This window comes from Phascolarctos cinereus, unplaced genomic scaffold, assembly GCF_003287225.1.
Source record: "Phascolarctos cinereus isolate Bilbo 61053 unplaced genomic scaffold, phaCin_HiC Scaffold_4;HRSCAF=312, whole genome shotgun sequence".
In the NCBI taxonomy this organism is placed as follows: Eukaryota; Metazoa; Chordata; class Mammalia; order Diprotodontia; family Phascolarctidae; genus Phascolarctos; species Phascolarctos cinereus.
Genome location: NW_027555847.1, coordinates 675,704,181 through 675,727,087, shown reverse-complemented (window position 1 = coordinate 675,727,087; position 22,907 = coordinate 675,704,181). Strand labels below are relative to the sequence as shown.

Genomic DNA, 22,907 nt, shown 5'->3' with positions numbered 1-22,907 from the left:
GAGGGGCAATCTGAATGAGTCACATGGGACAGTGACCAACATAAATGCTCTCCATAGCTACCCAGAATAGGACAAGAAGAAACATGTTTAAATAACATTATGAAGGGTTTAGATTAGCGAGAAAGAAGAATTTCTTGGCTGGGAGAGTTGTTGAATATTGCAATAGGCTACCAGAGGGGCTGTGGAAAATCTTTCTCTGGAGATCCTTTATTTAGATACAGATTTTCATTAGTTAGGATCTATTTAAATATAGACCTGTCTGAAATAGATCAGATAATTTATAAAGCTCTTTTCCGGTCCTTTAATTCTCTGGTAAAGGAAACTTTGGGGAGATTAAAAATTTTTTTTAAAATCTGAATGACAAAATATATAGTCTACTATATAATCTGATCCAATGAGCATTTAATCTATACTCAAGGCACTGGGAATACAAAGAAATAAACAAAACTATCCTTGCTCTCAAGCTTACACGCTATTTGGAAGAAACAAAGTGTTCACCAATAAGCAAAGAGAATAAATATACACACATAATATACAAACAATTTCTTGGGAGGAAGGGGGCAATACTAGCAACTGCGGGAGATAGGAAAGGGTTCTCATAGGAGGCGAAAGTTAAACTGAACCTTGAAGGGAGTAACCAGAGTTTCTACAAGGAAGAAATGAGGAAGGAATGAATTCAAGATATGAAGGCAGTTGGTGCAAAAGAATAGAGAAAGAAAATGGATGTTATGTATATGGAATGGCAATTTGGCTGGAAGACAGAGTCAGTAAGACTGAGCAATGTGAAATCAATCTGGAAAGACATGTGGGAACCAGATTGTGAAGGGCTTCAAAGGCCAAAGAAAGGAGTTTGTATTTTATCCTGGGGGCAAAAAGAGCCCACTAAAAGCTTCTTCAACAGGGTAGTGACATGGTCTAAAAACTTTAGCAACTGGTTGAACCCCATTTATCAGTATTACATCTAACACAGTTCTCATTCTTACTTTCTCCAGCTTTAGAAGAATGAGATTACCCTTAAAGCAAGCTACACACTTTTCAGCTGTTCTTCTGGCAGATATGCAGGTAGCTCAATTCCTCCATCATGACAATACTATGTCTCTGTGCCAAATGTGTGCCAAATTGCCTTGAGGCAGAATTACAAAATCTCACAGCTGGAAGGGACACCATAATGTAGTCCAACCACCTCCTTTATCATATGCCCTCAAAGTGGGCAGAAAGGGCAAACCCCACCACCTCTTAAGGCTGACTCCACTTCTGTAGAGCTCTCATTATTACCAAGTCTTTCCCTACATCAAACCTAAATGTGTTGTTGAATCAGGATCTTTGGCATTCTTGCTTGCAGTGATTCTAGAGAGCCTGACATGACCACAGAAGACAAGGTGGGCTAAATAATGAAACCTTTGAGTCTTCAGAAATTTTCCTTTATATTGGGAAACTCTGGTTTCATTCAACTTAGTGCAACCACATTCTCTTAATATGTTACTGTCACCCTCCCTTGTCTCATCTTCCCAATCCAGTCCAAGAAACTTTTATAAAATGCTCTGTTTGCCCAGAGGCCACAGAAGGGCTTGGAGCTTGGCACTGGCACCTGTTAATGCGACTCTAAAATGTGGCGTCCAAAAGGAAACACAATATTCCATATATGGTCTGACCAGGCAAAGTACAGTGGAACTTTCATTTTCCTTTCTCCAGCATGTCATCTAGTCCAACCTATACCCGAACAACCTAACAACTGGGCACTCGGACTCTTCCTGAAGACCTGCCTTGAGAGGTAATCCACCCCCCACCTCCCCCAGGTACTAGAAGCTCATTCTAGCTCTTCTAGTTAGGGAGCTTTTCATATATCAAGCCTAACATTACTTCTTTTTGCCTCCCATACACTTGTCCAAGTTCTGCCCCTGTCTAACTTCTCATCTACTCCATGTGGTCCATATTAGATTCCCATGGCAACTGCTTTCTGTTTTTCCTTAGCTGATCTTCACCCAAATTGTCTTCACGTTTCTCCAATCAGGTTGTTAAATTAACTCACGTGAGTCTAACTTAGCATGTAACACTCCTCCTTTTTAAAAATCTCTTCTAAATACCTCTCCAAAGCCATCCTCCTGCCACGAATCTCACACTACCAAGTTTCAGTAATTCCTACAAAGTTCTCTCTAGGAACTCCAGTTCATCCTATTAGCCATACATTGTGCATTCCGTATACAGAAATATGAAGTCACAAGGATTATTGCTGGCTCTTTCTCTGGATCATCTCCTATAAAGTACTGTTCTTCCCCACTTCTACTCTTCTCTATGTTGTACTTGCTGCTGTTGATGGAAAGGATCTCGGGATGTGATAGAATGGGAGGGAGCCTGAAACATACACAATGAATACCATAAAACTGAAATACCACCCCTATGATTTATTTGGGCAATTTTTCCTTTCTCCTTTTCTTTTCAGTGTAAAGTCTCTAGACTAGATTCTAAAGACTCTAGGAAAATGTTAGGTGTATATGTTAGAGTCCATTATTACAATATTTAAGCCCTAGTTCCATTCTGACACCTTCTTCTTAGCAACTCACTCATTTTTCAAATCTGCCATTCTCTTCTAAATCATCTACATTGGGTAGAAATGATAAAACTACCTGTGAGCCTATGGCCTTCAGTTTTTGTTTTATTTTATTCAGGACTTCATAACCATTAACAATGGTTTCTTAAATATCAAAATGTTTTGTTAATATTTGTGTTTATCAGTAGATCCAATCTAAAGAGACTTAATCTGTGTGATTGTTATCCTCGTTTTTCCATAAATCTTATATAAAGGATATACCCAACGAATACCATGAAATATAATGCCATTTATATCCACTGTCCCTCAGTCTCACTACAAAACTGGCTTAACTCCTTTGCCCGGTCATTTATGCACTGATAATGTCTTTTACTTCGCTTCTAACGTGCAAATCATCATCGGTAACATGATGCAACTTGCTTATACCTACCTTGTCTTTCTAGGTTTGGAGTTAGAAGACCTGGCTTTGCCACTGACTTCTCCTTGGGCAAGTCATTTCCCTTGTCTGGGCCTTAGTTTCCTCATCTGTAAAATGGAGGTGTTGGACTAGATTATCTCTAAAATCCCTTTCAGGTCTTAATGCTATGATCTTCTTATCTGCATGACTCAAAGTCATGACATCCCTGGGAGACAGACCCATAGATACTAAAAGATGGGTAAAAACCACAAAACATGAACATTTTCATTTCCATTCCTAGGGACTGTCGTCCTGCAAAGACCATAGCCCCACTTCTACCCTCCAAATAGTGCCATCTCATGGCTCTCCTGCCACACCTAAAATTTCCATCATTAATGGATTAGACAACAAAGGCACTGTTTGCCAAAGGCATCTCTAACAGTCATCTCCATCACCTTAGGAATCTTTAAGCTTTTTTCCATGAACAAATCAAGTATATCAGACTTGAGATAATGTATGTAATATGCTTTACAAACTTTAAGCTTATATATTCATCTATTTTTGTTGTTAAAATTATAACTTCAAGGGTTCGTGATTTTATGGGTATGGGCACTACTTCCCTTGATATAGACTCCAACCTCTTCCATGCCTTTAGGAGATGCAGTGGCAGAAAAAGTTCACCATCCCATGGCCAAACTTCTAGTAATAAGCCTCTTCAAATTTAAGTTGGTTCCCAGATGACAGTCTTTCACTGTACTCAAAGGCATTCCAGCCTGGGAGAATCTGCTAAACCCCACACTGTGCTGAGGTAGCCTTTGAGAACCCAGGGTCAATCAACAGGCATTAAAGTCCCTGCCATGTGCCTGGCTCTGTGCTAGGTGCTTGTAATGCAAAAGCAAAAATGAAAAATCTCTACTTTCAATGAGCTTACGATCTAGGAGGGGGATTATATATGTGAGTGTGTATGTATGTATATACAAAATAACTACAAGATCATTTGAGGGGGAAGCACCAGCAGCTACAGATGCCTATGCACACCCATACACAAATGTTTTTAGGTTAGAGCTAGAAGGAATCTTAGAAACCAAGTCCAATACCCTCCTTTTACATGTGAAGGAATCAGAGGAGGGTAAGAAGCAACCTTTCTAAAATCACGGTTACATCTATCATAGGATCACAAAGAAGAGGGGACCTAAGAAATCATACAGTTTGGCGTTTCACTTTACAGGTGAGGGACACTGGGCCCAGAGAGCCGCAGTCATTTTCCCAAGTCACAAAGCAAACAGAGAATGTCAGATTACAGCACAGCCTCTCTGACTGTGACTTTTTCAGTTACACCATTATACCCATCTTCATGTCTCTCTGTAGAGAGGCAATGTAGCATAGCCGACTGAATACTGGATCTGAAGTCTAGAAGACCTGGGCTCCAGTCTCACTCGACACTAGCTCTGTCACTCTGGGCAAGGGATTTAGGCTCTCTGAATCTCAGGCCACTCTGAGTCTAAGCTAAGCAAAAAATGGCTATAATTTATGTGAGTAGAGAGACTTCCCACATGGAAGAAATTACAGATCCTTGATATATTGGTGTTTACAGTTACCTAGGTATAAAGATAATTAATAATAACTTACATTTATATAGTGCTTTAAAAAGGCTTGCAAACAAAGCACTTTCCTCACAATAAACCTGTGAAGTAGGAAGTACAACTATCATTTCCCTCATTTCACAGATAAGAGAACTAAGATTAAATAACTTGGCAAGAGATAAATATAACAATGATATGAGTCTCTCTATAGAGCTTAATTGAATTTTTTTCAAAAAACATTTTCATCATGTTTTTCCCCTGCTCAAAAAACTGCTGCCCGAGTACCTTCAAGATAAAGTCCAAATTGCTTAGCCTAGAATTAGAAATCTGCTACAATAATGTCTCTTTCTAATCTCATCACACACTACAAGTAGTCCTACATGAACACTTTGCTCTGCAAAGTTTTCTGCATTCTTCCTACTTTCTTACTTCCATGCCTATATTTATTATGTGGTTTCACAGATTTAGAGCTGGAACTACAGAAATTCTCTAGTCTAACCCTGTCATTTTGTAGATATGGAAACTGAGGTCAAAGGGATTAAGTGACTTGCCTGAGGTCACAAAGGTATTAAGTAACAGGTCCTCTGACTATAAACCCAGAATTTTTTCCATTGCCTGTATAAATGCTAGCCATTCCTTTCTGATCATCCAAATTCTCCCTGTCCATTCAGAACAAAGCTATGATGCATTACCAGCTCTCAGAGATCTCTCTCCCACCTTCTTTCTCTACAATAGCTTTTCTATACTGCTAGTACAGAAATGATTGAACAATGAATCATGTACTTCCTTGGGCCATTTCTTGAACTTGTATTGTTCTTTAAAATTTTAGTGGTTTTTTTTTGGGGGGGGAGGCAATTGGAGTTAAGTGACTTGCCCAGAGTCACACAGCTAGTGAGTGTTATGTGTCTGAGGCCACATTTGAATTCAGGTCCTCCTGACTTCAGGGCCAATGCTCTATCCACTGTGCCACCTAGCTGCCCCAAAGGGAGGAGCATTTAAAAAAAAATTTGGTGGGGGGGTCTAGGCAATAGGGTTAAGTGACTTACCCAGTGTCATACAGCTAGTAAGTGGCAAGTATCTAAGGTCAAATTTGAACTCAGGTCCTCCTGACTCCAAGGCCGGAGCTCTATCCACTGCGCCAACTAGCTGCCTCCAACTTTTAGCGCTTTTATGCCTCCCTGTCTTAATTCTAAGCTCCTCAAGGACTAGGCCAGTGTTCCATGTCTAGAATTTTAGGACCCTCAGAACACAGCTTAAAGAATAAGAATAATAACAGAGATGCAAAGAGACTTAAAACATTTAATAATGCAACTCAAGAACTGGAAGAAATTTTACAACACAGATAGTGGAATGTTGATGATATACTAGAACTCAGCTATCATTTCTAGTAGAACCCCTTAATTTTACAGAGGAAATGGGCCCAGAAACTATAAATGATACACCTAAAGGCACACGGTGGGCTAGTGGAGGAGCCCCAAGCTCCTTCTGACCTCATCTAGTCCAACGCCTTTGGCACTGCTTTGTTCCTTAGCAATGCTTTAATGCATGACATGCTCACTTCATTTTTCATTTGATTAGGCAACTAGATGTAACCCTAGGCAGGGGAGTCATTGAAACGGGAGGGGTTATATGACAGATACATTTCAGGAGGTATACACAAAGCAAGCCCTACTTGGCCAAAGGGTGGCCCCCACTTACCTGGTTTTTCTTGAGGCCAATCCTGCATGAAGGCTAATATCACAAATGACAGTTCTTGGCCAACCAGCAAAAACCGCATTTCTTTTAGTTCAAAATGATTTGTTAAAGTCATATATAATTCTCAAGGAAAAAAATGAAAAAATAAAATAAAAAGCAGGCATGAAGGAGACCTAGAATGATCAGATTTTAAATTCTATTATAAAATGGTAATCACCAAAATTATTTGGTACTGGTTACAAAAACAGAAAAGGAAATCAGTGGAACCAATTAAATAGACAAACATCAAAAAGGAAGCAAATACAGTCACCCAGCGTTTGATAAGCCCTTGACCGCAACAATGTAAACGGAAAGAACAGCAACAAAAATAATCAAAACGGATACACCAAAATCAAGTCAAAATGGGCTCAGGAGTTAGACAGAAAGGCTGATACTGTCAGCAAGCTGGGAGAGCAAGGGACAGTTCACCTGCCAGATCTATGGAGAACGGAAGAATTCATGACCACACAGGAGATAGAGAACATTAGGAAAAGCAAAATGGATCATTTTGATTACATTAAATTGAAAAGTTTTTGCACAAACAAAGCCAATGCAACTAAAATTAGAAGGAAGGTAGAAAATTGGGAAAGAATTTTTACTACCAGTGTCTCTGATAAGGGCCTCATTTCTAAAATATATAGAGAATTAAGTCAAATTTATAATAATACAAGCCATTCCCCAACTGATAAATGGTCAAAGGATATGAACAGGCAGTTCTCAGATGAAGAAATTAAAGCCATCTATAGTCATACGAAAAAATGCTCTAAATCACTATTGATTAGAGAAATGCAAATTAAAATGACTCTAAGGTACCATATCACACCTATCTGACTGGCCAACATGACAAAACAGGAAAATGATAAATGTTGGAGAAGATGTGGGAAAATTGGAACACTAATGCATTGTTGGTGGAGCTGTGGAGACCAATTTGGAACTATGCCCAAAGGTCTATAAAAATGTGTATACCCTTTGACCCAGCAATAACGCTTCTAGGGCTATATCCCAAAGAGATCATACAAACGGGAAAAGGACCCACATGTACAAAAATATGTATGGCAGCTCTTTTTGTGGTGGCAAAGAATTCTTTGAAATTCAATTGGAAACTGAGATGTCCATCAATTGGGGAATGGCTGAACAAGTTGTGGTATATGAATGTAATGGAATACTATTGTGCTATAAGAAATGATGAGCAGGTGGACTTCAGAAAAACCTGGGAAGACTTGTATGGAATAATTGTTGATAAATCAAAATAAATTAATTTTAAAAAGGAAAAAAATAATCAAAACTGAATGCTTTGAAATTAAATTATTAAAAGGAGAAATATGAGAAAGAACCTCCCCGTACTTTTTTGAGAAAGTGGGGAAATATGGGTGTGGAACTGCATAAAATATCTGATTTTTCCAATATATTGGGTAGTTTTGCTGAATTTTTTTTCTCTTTTATAATTTGGTATAAGGGATAGATACACTAGGAAATGCAGTTACTATAAAAACAAAAGATATTGATCCAAAGTTATTTTTAGAAAGCAAAACCAGGCACTGTGCTAAGTGCTTTACAATTTGGGCAGTTGGTCTGGTGAAGCCTCCCCAAAATGAGGTTTGTAAAGGTATAAAGTAAAATACACAAGGTTACAAAGGAAATGATCATGAAGTGCAGTTAACGGTTATCTTAAAAAAACTGTAAAGGTGCTACAGAAGAACCTGAAACCCTTGAGACATCTAAAAAGTAGAAATCTAAAGTAATTCATCACAGCATGGACAAGCAAACAAGTCAATGGATGGGGGACAAAATATGTACTGTAACAGAAGGACAACAATAAGGTAAGCTACTGTTCAAATACCAGAGCCCACATCTGAGCACCTGCCATCACCATTACCATGCTGCTATAATTGCTCTGCCACTCTGACTACTTACCTAACTCATGAGATAGAACCGAATAAACTCGTAACACACAAAATGTGAGTGGATGCCTACCTTAACCTTTTACAGATGAGAAAACTGAGACCCACAAGGAAGGACTCAAGGACACACTGCAAGGACTAGAACTCCAAGGTTTTTGTTAGCACACCATGCCATGGCTCAATACATCAGCAGGAGATAATAAGAAATCTTTAACTAGTGGAGAATCTCACTCAAGGAAGCTAAACAGGGAGCATAGGTCTTTTTGGTAATGAACCTATTTTTTATTTCCCTGAAATGAGAAAATAGAGGGGGAGACTGGGTGTGAAAGGAAAGGGAGATTTGGCTTAGCCTTCCTGCCATACTTTACATTTTATTTTGTTACTGATTTAACTGGGCAGAAGGAGGATGGATGGGATGACGTTAGCAGCTGCCAAGTGGGAAATCCCTCACTACCTAAAATTTCTGCGACTCACAGGGAATAGGTCATCTTAATGGTGACCAGTCCCAAACTGACCTGGTTACTTGAACAAGAAACCAGCTGGACCCCAGCAGCATAAGCATGTTAAAAACAGAAGAACACAGGGACAATCAGAGATCAGTATTGCTCTGTCCTTCAAGGCACTCCCTTTCATTGTTTCCCCTACCACAACTCTGCTTTGGCTCCAGGAACTTCACGAAGTGAAGTCTACATGTTTTTTCCAACTTCTCTAAGAGAAGCACCAGCTTCTGTAGCAGCCGGGCGTTGGAATGAACTGACTACAAAGATCACAGACTCAAGTCCTGATGCCTCAGGAACTCGGCACTCTACAGGCCTGGAAATAAGTGCCCTGGACAGACAGGCCTGTCAATGCTAGCACAAGTGGCAAATGGAAAGAGAAGGCAGGACACAGCAAAAGTCTCTTTTCCTCATTTCTTATTTCTCAGATAGGAGCCACATGACCACAACTCACCGACATTGGTAGGGAAGATGTCTTCATTGTTGATCTGAACCTCAATCCAGTCCATCAAAAGATTCATATACTTGGGTGCTGAGAGAGCAGTCGGCTTCCGGTACTTCTGCTCATCCTGCCATCGATACTCATACTTAGGGCCCCCAGACATCACCGGACATGACTGCTCGGTGCAGTTATCACTGATGGTTCCATAAATGAGGTTGATGCGGTTGAAGAAGTCTACCACATGCACAGCCACCCAATCATTGAGTTCCTCATCAGACGGCAACTGGACAGCCAACTTCAGATCTAGCCCTGCATTCAGGGAAGCTTGAGCCTTCTTGTGAAGTTCAAATCTCTGTGTGCCTGGCTCAAATTTGCGCTTAGGCCGAAAGGTTTTGTCCTTGTTGAAAACCTGCTTTAAGAAGGGGTTGGACATCTTTCCCCCTTCCGCTTTGGCTTTGTTCTCTCTTTACAATTCTTCAAAGAAAAAGCACGATGCCTGTTGACTTGAAAGAGGACTCTGAAAATTTACTGGAACTCCAGGAGATCTGTAATACAAAATTAAATAATACATATGTTAGAAGTTAGGGATCTCTCCCTTGGCATTAGTTCTCTACAGCCAAAGCAGAAGTTAGCTGAACTTCCTCAATGAAGAGTGCTGCCAGTTTTGAATCAAGAAATTTCAAATCCATACAACATGGTACAAGTTCCCTGCCCAGTGATACACCCTATTGCTCAGCAGAAAACCTGCAGACTGGAACTGTGGTCATGAAGGAAAACATGGGTCCTTAAAATTTGACCTTAATTTTTCTTTTCTTTTCAAAGAAGTTCCAAGGGTCTGGTCAAATGTAGAGAGGTTTATCTACTTTATCCTTGGACATAATTTCCTTTCCATAAATCAGAGAATTTGAAAGTTGGAAGGAACCTCAGTCATCATCTAGTCCAACTCCTACATACAAGGAATCCCAACTATAACATAACCCAACAAGAGGTTATTCAGCCTCTGCTTGAAGAACTCCTAGGAGGGAGAACTCATCACTTGTCTAGGTATTTCATTCTACTTTTGACAGAAGCTTCAGGAAAAATTGTTAGGCATTTCCTGATGTTATACCTAAATTTGCCCCGTGACAACTTCCACTCTGGGGCCAAACAGAACAAGCCTCGTTCTATCTCCACATGACAGCCCTTCCAATACTTGTCCCTCTTAGTCTTCTCAAAACTCCTGCATCATCCCAGTTACCTTCCTCCAGATGGGCTGTTTATTAGCTATCCTTAAACCCTGGCACCCAGAACTGAGCACGTTGCTCCTGAGGTCTGATGAGGGAAGATCACAGGAGGGCTACCACGACCCTATTTCTAGAGGCTTTGCCTCTCTTAATGCAGTCCAAGATCACACGATCTTTTTCTGCTACCACATTACACTGCTTGACCTTAAAATCCATTAAGACATTCCCATTTTTTTCAGAACTGTCTCTCCATGTATCCCCCACTTTATACTTAGGAAGTTAATTTGTTTGGACCCAAGTCCAAATCTTTATATATTTATTCCTTATAAGACAGCTCTATAGCCTTTCAAGATCTTTCTGTATCCTGACTGTCATCTACTCTGTTATTATTCCTCCTAGCTCTGAGTCATCTGCAGATTTGATGAGCATGCCTTCCACGCATTCCTCCATAGCTCTTTGGTATGCCTGAAAAAAGGCTGACTTTCTATGAAAGGATGGCAGTTTTTCCTTAAAAACATTTTAAATTATAAAATTAACAACTGTACAAATAAAGATAAGGAGCAAAATCCTACACAAAACCTATATATTATTTTCATGAGTCTGAGAAATATCATACAACCTCAACTTGGAGCCTCCTGATTTTGTTCTAACTCAGAGGCAAGGTTGAAATTTAAAACTTCATGAACTACTACACAGGGAAAGAACCCTGAAGATCATATTATTCAAGCCACTCACTTTAGAAATGAGGAAACTGAGCCAAAGAAAGGAAAAGGGATTTCCCCAGTGTCACTCAGAATACGAAAGCCAGAAGCCAAACCTGCCTTCTGTCCCCAAATTCAGTGTAACTTCCAATACAGTCTCAACACCTCTCTCGCAGCAGTACAGAAGAAAGGATGGGCTAGGAAATAATCCAAGTGAATCATAGGACTTCGGAGCTAGAAGGGGTCTTAGAGATCCCCCCCACCCAACTTTCTCTTTTAAAAGCTGAGAAAACTGAGGAACAATGACATTATATCCATAAGTACTGTGTTAGTTGAAGAATGGCAAATGTGACATCAAATATGGCAAAACAAGGACCAACTCAAGAAGTATAATGACTAACAATCATCACTATAATCCAGTTTGAGGTTTAAAAGTCCTGCAAATAGGAGAAAACAAACTTACTTGAGACAGAAGTGTATATCGTCAGTAAGCCTGTAACAACAACAAAAAGATTTTGAAAAAGTAGTAAGCTTTTGCAAAGGTAAATAGCTAACATCTATAATCCTCTGCATTTCAATGTATGATTAGTGAGAAACAAGTCATAACTTTACCACATCCTGTACCCCAAAGTCCTTAATTATCTTTATCCAAGCAGCACAGAAAATGGTATAAAACAAGCCTCAGAGGCCTTCCTGTGTCTAAGTTGCTGTTTATGGTTTAGACAAAGACTCACTCTAGTACTGAGCAGTTGCCAAGCTGGTTTTCTTGAGCACAGACACAAGAGAATGGGAAGGGGAAGACCTAGTTGATTGTCCCACGGTACCTTTCCTTCAAGAAGATGCACACTGAGGTTCTACCAAAACCCAACCTTTCAAAGTCCAGAGTCAAAAAAGAGAAAACGCCAAGTTAGGAGATCTGTACTCAGAAAATTTGTTCATTCATTTAATAATTAGTTGAATGTTTACTACAAGCATAGCAATGTGAGAGACATGGCACAATATTACAGCACTTACAGTCTTGCTGGGGAGGCAAGAGAGACACAAGTGAACTGGCTAAATATACAAGGAACTATATGATTAAATAACAAATGACTGGCATTGACAGTACAGGGTACAGATGTCCAGGGGGAGGAAAGGAAAAGGTTACAACAGCTGAGCCAAAGGGAACAGTATAAATAACAGGACTGATACAGAAATGCACAACTATTCTGGGGTACAGTAAAGAGACAAGTCTATGGTGACTAAGAGGTTTGCACAGTTATGAGAGGTGAGGGACAAATGTTGTTGTTCAGTCATTTCAGTTGTGTCTGACTCTTCCTGACTCCATTTGGAGTTTTTTTTTTGGCAAAGACACTGGAGCTACTCCTTCTCCACCTCATTTTACAGATGAGGAACTGAGGCGAACATGGTCAAATGACTTGCCCAGTGTCACACAGCCAGCGTCTCAGGCTGGATTTCAACTCAGGAAGATCGGTCTTCCTAATTCCAAGCTCAGTGCTCCATCCGCCGCACCATCTAGCGTTAGGGACAACGTAGGCTGGTGCAAAATTATAGATGCCCTGAACGCCTAAATGGAGATTTTGGACTTTATCTTCTAAGCAATGAGGTACCAACGAAGCTTTCTTAACAGTAAAGTGATATGATTAAAGTGGCATTTTAGGAAGATTACTCTGGCAGTGGTATGGAGGATGACTGGAAAAGAGAAAAAACTATTCTTTGACTCCCACATCCTAGGTCTTGTTGTCTGCAAATCAGCAACACTCCATTCCATTACTTCTTAATTTCTGTATTTGGCATGTTAACAGAGCCCTAACCAGGAATGAAATAACAGAGAACATCTCTTACCAGGACAGGCTTCCAGTCCAAACCCCTAAAATGAAGGTATAGTCGTTCTGTCAACTGTTCATCTCCATCAATGACTCCCTCCTTACCCGTTAGCTATTTTCCATCTCTAAAATCCACTTCAGTACTATTCTCATATCTAATCACAGTGTGAAGATAATATTGGATTCAATGGATCATGGAATTTAGAACCAGAAGGGACAACATTAGAAACAGGTGGCACAGTGGACAGAGCACAGGCCTCTCCTGACAGGGTCAGGAAGTCCAAAGTTCAAATTCAACCTCAGACACTTACCACCTGTGTGACTCTAGGCAAATCACCAGTAAATCTACGATCTTGAATAGATCCTCTAATGAAGCAGACTGAAACCCTACCTTCCCACTGTGTAAACCCTGAGCGTGACCTCCCATGAGATCCTGGGTGGGATGGGGGAGGGGGGGGCAGTGTTACCTGATGTGCTGAGCCTTCACCCTGTGCTCCTGACTGACCCAACTGTGGATACCAACAGAGGCTTCAGTAGTCCTGACATGATTCTTTATAGAAAAGGGCCAGTTTGCTGTATTTGTTCTGAGTTACTTGTTTATAGATTTTTAAAATCTGAGTCTGTCCATAAGTTTCTTATGCATCCAGATCAGTCTCTTCAGGATATGTTGGTGTAGCCAACATGCTGCTGAATTTAGGAGTCAGGGAAGCCTGTGTTCAAATCCCGCATTACACATCTGGACAAGTAATGATAATTACAGAAACAACTAGAGTTTATATCAAACTTTAAAGCTCACAAAGCACTCTACAAACATGATCTCATTTTATATTCATAAGTATCTGAAAACAGACTTGAACTCAGGTCTAATTGATTCCAGGCGAAGTGTCTCATACACCGTGCCACTCAGCTGCCTAAGTCACTTGAACTTCTCTCAGCCTCAGTATTCTCTTCCATAGAATAGGGATAAGAATAGCACCTATTTCACCAGGTTATTACGAGGATCAAATAAGTTAATAACTGTGTATATGTATAGACATACATGTGTGTGTACACACAAACACGTGTATATAAAAGTATTTTCCAAACCTTTCAATGCTACATAAACGTTTGCTATTATTATTCCACCTTGTCTGAATCATTTCTGCTCATACCTTCCGAATATTCTCTGCACTACGTGCTCCCTTCTTTGCAGAAGTAGAAGACTCTAATAGGTATGGAACACTACATAGAATGTCAGATTTAATCGATGCATTAGTTTCACTAAATGATTTTTCCTTTTTTTTTTTTATTCTTTTGAGGGATGGCTCTCTGGGAGGGAAGGGGGTAGAATATATACTGGGAAACATAATATAAAAATAAAACTTAAAGAAATTCATCACTAAGAGTACCCCATTCTTTCTTGGATAGACTTCCCCTGTAAAACAGTATGCCAGAGCATAGTGTAGTGGAAAGGGTGCTGGACTCAGAATCTGGAAGACCTAAATCCCGACGATGACACTAGTAGTATGACTATAGCCAAGTCAAAGTCTCTAAGTCTCAGTTCCTACAAAGTGGGGGTAATATCTGTAATAACTATGTCCTCACAGGGTTGTTATGAGCCTCAAATGCGATTCAGGTATATAACGCACTCTTTCTTTTTCAAACTTTTATTTAATATTTTATTTTTCCCCAGTTGCATATAAAACCAATTTTTAACATTCATTTTTTAAAACATAAAGCACTAACTCTTAAAGCACTAACTCAAAATCTGCCAATATTATGATTACCTACTCTTTCTCTGAACTCTTTGAAATCTGTTTTCCCTTTAAGTTAAAATACAAATTCCTCAACTCTGTATTTAAGGTCCTCTAAAATTCAGGCTGCCCTTTTTTTTTTGCCTTTTTTTACATTCGTCACATGATCACAGTTTTAGACTTGGAAGGATCTCAGAACACATCTACATCTAGTCCAACCCTCTCATTTTACTGATGAAGAAATTAATTGCACACTGTTAGCTAAACTCAACCTCCCATCTCCCAGCTCTGTGTGGTCCTTTCCACAGGCCAACCCAAAGTCTGGAACACACTCCCTCTATGAACTCTGATCTTCCTTCAAGGCCCAGCCTGGACTTCCTCTGAAGTTTTCCCTGATCTCCCCTAATTGTTAATACTCTCTCCAACATATGTACACATACATGTGTGTATGTATTTACTGGTGTTAATGATGGGTCTTGTCCACCTCTCACACACTCCTTAGTAGAACGCAAGCTCCTTGAGGGCAGGGATTGGTTTTTTTTTGGGGGGGGTTGGGGGAGAGGTGGGAGTAGGTCCTTATGTAATGCAGAACATTATTTTACCATTTAGGTAGTAGGGCCCTTTAAGCCATGAAAAGCAGAAATTACTGCTTAATCTTGCCCCAGACCTCTTTCCTCCTAAATCCAAACAATAGTGAAATGTACTCTTGCATAGCTCAGCACAGCCCATACCTCCAAATGGATAAGAAAGCTTGCAATATAATTGCTTTAGATAATTATGTTTATACCAGAGACCAGGACACCTAGTCTGATTTGTGCGATCTCTGACCCGTAATAATGGGGTGCTTGCGCTTGTGCTTGTGCCCCCAATTTCTCCCTAGTCTCAGAAACACTGTCTCTGACAACCACTCCCCAGCCCAAGGACACTGTGCCTAGCAGTTATTCATGCATGGGCCTCAGCATGACCCTTATCTCTCTCCCTGGTACAGCTACACAGAGCTGGGCTGCTCAGGCCCCAGCCCTCAGATCATGTCTCTGGAAGCCTCCCAATTCCTCAGTAAGTTCCTGTGTTGTGAGAAAGCTTCCCCTTGTTGCAGAGCATTCTCTCATCAAGACAGAGAGAGAGGGGTGCCTTGCCCAGCCCAAGGACTCTTCCTCCTGCCAGACTCCAAAGATCCATCCCCCTCCCTGTCCGGTATACTCCCTGTACTTTCCCATCCATAGCCCCCAAAGACACCTGCACCTTTGGATTACCTCATCAGTGTTCCTGGCATTTCTTTCCCATGCTCTTTTCCATATAAACCCTAGCTTGACCCCTGATTGGGGCTGCTTGATTTGGGTGTACATAGCCCTTGCAGCCACAGGCTATTAAATCCACATTTTAAATTACGTCTGGGTCTCGCTCGCTGATTTCTCGGTACAACACTTACATCCCCAGCACCTAGCCCAGTACCTTGAAGGTTTCTTAATAAATATTTGTTAAAGCAGAAAATACTTAAACGCATATTGAACTGAAGCAGGACAAGTCTAAATTTTCTTCAATGTGACAACCCTTCAAAAACCTGAAGACAGCTATGATATCCCCAGTTTCTCCAATCAAACCAAAGGTTCAGGTGTATGACTAATACTGCCATCAGATCCTCAGAATGTGCGTTTTCTAAATCTCTGCTGTGACTGGTAAAAGTTCTTAAAGTGATTAAGAGAAAGCATTGTGAGAAGGAGACAGAAGAATATAAACTAATTTGAGTAACTGGATCTTTTATACTCCCATAATCAATTTTAACATGCAGAAACTGCTCTAAAAAATAAGTGATTTATAACCCTAATTTGCAATCTCTACCAACAGCATCATTTTTTACGTTCTCTTAAGTTTCTCCTCCCAGCCTTCTAGAGAGGGATATGTGAACTGATAATCATGCTGTATAAGCACCAAGCTATTAAGACTAAGCATTATATGCATGGAGTTTATTGTTGTAACCAAACAAAACTGTGTTCTAATTTAATCTGGGTACACATTTAATGATATGCAAAAGTCATTACTGTGCTTCTTGGGAACTGGCTGCCTCATATATACAGTAAGGTTAATAGTGCCTGTTCTATTTACTGAGTAGTGACAGAGAACAGAAAGGAGTAACAGAAGCAAAAATGTTTAGAAGTTAAAGTATATGACTAGACAAAAGTAAATAGGAGGAGGTGGGCTGTGAAGAGTTTTAAATGCCAAAGAGCAGAGTTTTTATATTTGATCCTGGAGCCAACAGGGAACCACTATGGTTTTAATTAGGACATTGTATGTATCAGGTTACATGGGAACGGATGCAAGAGATGTAGAGACAGAGCTTAACAACATTGGTAAATGATTGAATATGTTGGGAGAGTCAGAATGAAGAGTAGAAAACAAGACCGATGTCACAAACTTGAATGACTGGAAGAGCAGCTGTGTGCCCTCAAAAGAAACACGGAGATCACTAAGGAGGAGATGGGAGAGAAGATAATGAGCTTTGTTTTGGACATGAAGTATCTGAAATGCTTATGGGATATACAAATGAAGATGTCCAATAGACAGCTAGTGATAGATAAGAGGAATTAGAGCTCAAGAGAAAGAGTAAAGCTGGAAGTACATATGCACTGTATAAACACACATGTATACACGCACATGTATGTGTACATATGTTGTGCATATGCCTATATACATACACACATAGGAGTTCTATGAGGACCTAATAAGAGGATCATTAAACTCATAGGTGCTGATGAGATCAAAGAGTAAAAGAGAGACTAGGACAAAGCCCTGAGATTTGGGGTGAGCTATGCATGCCTGATCACCAAAGGGAATGGAAGAGGCAGGTGAAGAGAACCAGAAGAGGGCAATGTTAGGAGAACCCAGGGAGGAGAGAGTACCCAGAAGAAGAGGGTGGTCAACAATGACACATGCTACAAGCAGGACGAGGACTGAGAAAAGACCACTGGATTTGTCAATTAAGAGACTGCAAGTAACCTTAGGGAGAGCAGTTTAAGATGAGAGATGAGACTTTACGGGGTTATATACAGCTTTTTTAATGGAAACTTGGCTGTGAAAAGGAAGAGAGAGATAGTAAGATTCTAAGGATGTAGGAGACTTAGTTCTACATTTGGAAAAGAGCCAAAAGACGGGGGGATATAAGAGATGGAAGAGGGAGTTTGATTTCAGGGACAAGCTAGCAAGAGATAGGACGAGAGAAGGGATCAAATGAACGAGTAGAACTGGGCTTGGTGAGAAAGGTTATGTCTTGCAAGAAAGGACAAAATGTGGGATAATGTCAAGGGGTTTAAGGTGTAGTGGAGAAGAAAAATAACTTCTGTGCTAGGTTTCAGGGCCTACCAGGGGAGGGGAACCTGCGGCTTCAAGGCCACATTTGGCCCTCCTGGTCCTCAAGTGCAGCCCTTTGACTGAATCATGTGGCCTCAAGGCTGAAGGTTCACCACTCCCATCCCCAAGACGAGGATACAAAAAAGAAAAACAATTACCGTATTCAAGGAGCTTTCACAGAACTAGAGATATAACACATACATACTATAACAAGATAGGCTGAGGGGGAAGAATCTACTCTTCCTAAGGACTTGTGAGATCAGGAAAGGCTTCCAGTGGGAGGTGGCCCCAGAGCTGAGCCCTGAAGCTAGGGATTCCAAGATGCAGAAGCGAGGAAAGTGCATACCAGGCATAAGGGAAGGGCCTGTGTGAATATGTTTTGCAGATGCCAGGAATAGTCTGTTTGAAGGCACTGACACAGGTGATTTAATGTTAAATTCAAGGATGGCCAGAAGGCCAGTCTGACTAGGATGTTAAATGTATGAAGGAACAGGAACTAAGCTGGGGAAGGTAGGTGAGAACCAGATTATGGAAAGCTTGAGATGCCAAGAAGCAGAGGTGCAATGTTCAGGCTAAAATATCTAAAAATCAGGAAGAAAACCCTTAAAGAAAAATGACAAAGAATGCTTCCTACTCCCAAATCTTCAGCTATTGTCCAATACCAACAAGGACAACTCAAAAAGGCACTGTCATTCCATGTTAATATCACATCTAATTCTATTTATGTCTAATCATTATCTTTTCTATTACACCTTTCTGTTCTCTAGCAGCACTCAGTAAACAGAATAGACACTATTATGCTTACTGCAGATATGAGGAAACAGAGTACAGAGAAGGTAAGTGACTTGCCCAAGGCAAATAAAGAACCTACACAAGAATTTAGTTCTCTTTACTTTCAGGACAATTTCCTTTTCACCAGATCATCCTGTTACCAGCACATCATATAAATGTTAGCAATTTTTTCCTTGCCTTCTGTATTTGGAACCCATCAGGTATTCTTTGTCCCTAGCACTGAAATGTATATATATTTTTTTAAAAATAGAGGTTTTAAAATTTTAAATTTTAAAAAATATAGGTTCTTTAAAATAGGGGCTTTTTTAAACCAACTTAAATAAAAGTTCAGCATTTGTAATGTTTCTATTACAGTCCCTCTCAGAAAGAGGAAGAAATTTTTTTTTAAGTGGAAGTAATTTTCTGAAGAACTTCTGGGCTCCTAGTGCAGCATTCTAAAAGTAAACAAGCATTCATCTCATCTCATGCAGCAACTACTTTATGGAAAGTGTCTCTTCCTTTGAAAACTATAGGAAACGAGGGAGGGGATGGTATGATGCGGCGGGGAGGACATTGGAAACATTAGCTTTTGCTGCTACCTTAGAAGTAACGGAGTGAAAAAAAAGTAGTATATTTGAACTGGGCTTGAATCCCAGCTTGGCCATTTAATGTTAAGTGGCAGGTTTTTTTCTCTGTAGGTCTCAGTATCTTTCTCTGTAAAATAAGGGGCTCAGCCTAATCAAGTAGGCTCTAAAATTCTATTATCTTGAGACTCAGCTGATTGTCACTGATAAAAGGGTACAAGGTTTCAAAAAGCAAATTGTCACCCCACAGTGACTCCAAAGTATCTTTTTTTTTCTTGCTCTGTTGAGAACAAACTATGAGTGAAGAATTAGGCATGCAACACTCAAATATTCAGATACATACCTTCCCAAGGTAAAATAAAGTGCTAAGTGAATTTCTAAACAAGTTATAAACAAAACTATTACCTTCCTTTTCCTGTCCATACCTTTTAAAAATGCGCTTTGAGATCTGAAAGGCACTTGTAATGCTAAGAAACCAAACTTAATCGAGTATGACCAAACTTCCCCCTTTTTCTTTAAGTAATTCCTCTCATGGTTTTTACAAAGCAAATCAACACTAACCCCTCCCTAACTGAGGTTCAGAAATAGAGAGACACACACCAAACTCATCCCTGTCCTTCCGGTTAGCTGTGCTCTCTGTATCCTGTTGCTTGCAAACCAATAAGGTACCACTTGGAAAAAGTTCTAGTTTTTAGGCTGTTAGCTGTTAGGCTTTAAAATTTTACACAAGGGCTCAAACACTGAGAAAAAATAAAGCCCTCACTCTGAGTGGTCTAAAAGTAATTAATTACAAAACTCAAGTCACAGAAGCAGCTGTTATGTTCTACAGTATGTCAACAAAGACTGCCTGAAGCAGAGCACCTTGAAGAACAGCAAGAGAAAAGAGATGCACACTAGAATCTGATCTATTTGAAAAAACGTAACCCTCTGGGATCGCAATCTTTAAGTAATCTAGAATTCATTTACAAAGACTTTAACCTTTCACTAAGATTATAATTTTTAGATTTTAAAGCTGCAATTCTGTCAGACATTAACAAAGATGGCTATTTTTCTAAATTAATAATTACTAAAGCAATCACTCTAATAAGGTATTTACCATAAGACAATTTCCTTAACTGAGGAGGGGAAACAGTTTCAAAAAAAACCCAAACAAGATAGTGGGAACTTCTAACTCAACATAACACTAACGCCCATAAAAATCATTTGACTTGATAAAACTGTATAAAATTGTTTAAAGTTCTAATAGAATTATACAATATTTATAAATGTTTAATAAATTATATCAAGTTTCTTATACGTTCCTTGATTGTGTTAGTTGAAAGTACATCTTCGATGATTTCTTCTTGGGGGAAGGATCCGGAAATCACCTAACATTTTACAAAATGTAAAGTATATAATGTAATAACACCACTCTGGAAACACTTAACACATTTAAAAAAACCCAACAAAGTACTTTATTTATTCAATTTATCATTTTCCTCTAAAGTAGGGGTTCTTAACCTTTCTCTTATCTCTCCTTTGGCAGCTCCATGGACCCTTTCCTTCTCAGATTAATGTTTTTAAGCACATGAAATAAACTACACAGGGTTACACAGGAAACCTTCTTATAACGAAATAGTTATTGAATTATTTTTAAATAAGTTAGTAGTGTCGGTCTATACTGCATCTATATGTTAATGAATTAAGCTACCTAAACTATTGCTACATTTTCCAGACATCAGCCCTGTTAGTGAATTTTGTGCTAGTGCAATGGGGAAGGGGAAGGAAGAACAAAGCGAAGAAGCACTTAAACAGCGCCCACGGTGTTCCAGGCATTTCACAGATGTTATCTCAACGGCGGGATGAAAACAGACACAAAAGGAGAACTGAGCAGACCCGATTCTCACCATCCCTCCACCTCAAGCAAAGGGCCTGTCCCTTCTGCAATCCTCTTTTTTCTCCCGATATAGACTGAAAAGACCTCAATCTTTTGCTGTCCTGTTTCCTTCATTAATTCATTCTTGTATTAGGTCCCTGACATTTACGTTTACAGTACCATGTGACCCTCCTATTTATCTGGCCAACCTTCCCTTTCCTATACATTTCTTTTTAAAAACATAAGTTTGTGAATGAGTTTCCTGTGCACCCTCACTGGTCTCCACAGAAAGCTTCTTGTTGTAGTAGAAGGTGATACTGCTCATCATCTCCCACCATCCTTTTCCTTAAGATTTTACTTAGAGCTTATATTCTAACGTGACGGCACCCTCTGGCTGCCATCGCCCTACCCTTGGGAAGAAAAGTGTATGCCAGCTAAGGGGGTCTTGGCTCTTCTGGTCTCCTGATTTACGGTGGTTAACACCTTTTGTGTGAAAGTGCCATAATCAGTGTCAATGTCCTTTCCTCTGACCATTTTTTTTTTGAGGTCAGTAACTTGTTTAAATGAGTTACACTGGAATTGTTTTAATTCTCACCTTTATTCTTTCTCCTAACTTTATTCAGTGCTCAGCACAGTGTACTTAGCACACAGCAAGTGGTTAATAACTGCTTCTTGACTTGTTGGTTTGATGCTCATTTTTCACCTTTGCACTAACAAATTAGTGGACTGACTAATCACAAGACAGTTGATTCAGGAATAACTCCTTTATCAACAATTAGCTGTTTTCTGTCTATTTAAATATAATCAACTGCAATTTTTTGTGAAGTTATTCAGTCTTCACTATGTTCAGCATCTTATGATTCTGTTCTAGAGCCAAATATTAATGATCTATATGTATGAGTATTTTGGGCTGTTGAAAGTCTTTAACCTTCATTATTCCTTGGGTCCTGGGCCACATTTTCCAAAATAAGTTTTCTGGCCATCCATGATATACCCACATTTGTACTGAAATCACTGAATATTAAAATACATGTGGATCCAATTTGGACAGTCTGAGTTAATCCACAAAATTCCTCTATCTCTTCATACCCTGCAACAGTGCATACACTGCAATTATTTTCACCGTAGTCTTTTTGCAAATACGATCTATGCGAATTGAAATGACTCAACGTCCCATGAAATTATATTTCTTATTAATGTTAAGTTTATTATAAATTTTTAAAAATTATTTGTTTAAGGCAGCTTGGTGGCATAGTGGATGGAGCACTGGACTTAGGAGTCAGGAAGGCCTAAATTCAAATCCAGCCTCAGACACTTACTAACTGTGTGACCCTAGAAGAGTCATCAAACCTCTCAGTCTCGGTTTCTTCATCTGTAAAATGGGGATAATAATTGCACCTGCTCCACAGGGTTGTTGTGAGAATAAAACTAGATAATATTTGTAAAGTGCTTTTTAAACCTTAAAATGCTACAAAAATGCTACTACTATTACCTTTGGATGAAAAATAAAACCAAGTCTATCAATTTCTTTATTTGCCTCTCCAAAGAGGCAATAAACCCCAGTGGCTCCCTATTATTTTCAGGATCAAATATAAAGGCTTCTATTTGGCTTGTAAAGCCCTACATAGCCTGGCTTCTTTCTACCTTTCCAGTCTTCTTATACCTTACTCATCTCCATGTACTCTTCAACCTAGTGGTGACACTGACTTCCTTGCTATTGCTCAAACAAGAAATTCCACCTCTAGACTCTGGGCATTTTCACTGGCT

At 39.6% G+C, this 22,907-nt stretch overlaps 1 protein-coding gene across 2 annotated transcripts in view; it reads right to left on the bottom strand.

The window, feature by feature from the left end:
- Positions 1–22,907, bottom strand: part of MOB3A (MOB kinase activator 3A) — a 37,968-nt gene that overhangs the window by 8,926 nt on the left and 6,135 nt on the right. Inside the window, exons 2-3 of one of the 2 annotated variants that reach the window (XM_021008970.2) lie at positions 11,490–11,519; positions 9,115–9,647 (exon numbers count right to left, since the gene is read on the bottom strand). In XM_021008970.2, the coding sequence (XP_020864629.1) occupies positions 9,115–9,535 (421 nt within the window). In that variant the 5' untranslated portion in view covers positions 9,536–9,647; positions 11,490–11,519. The remainder of the gene's footprint in view (positions 1–9,114; positions 9,648–11,489; positions 11,520–22,907) is intronic. The other variant, XM_021008969.2, reaches the window with a different exon arrangement.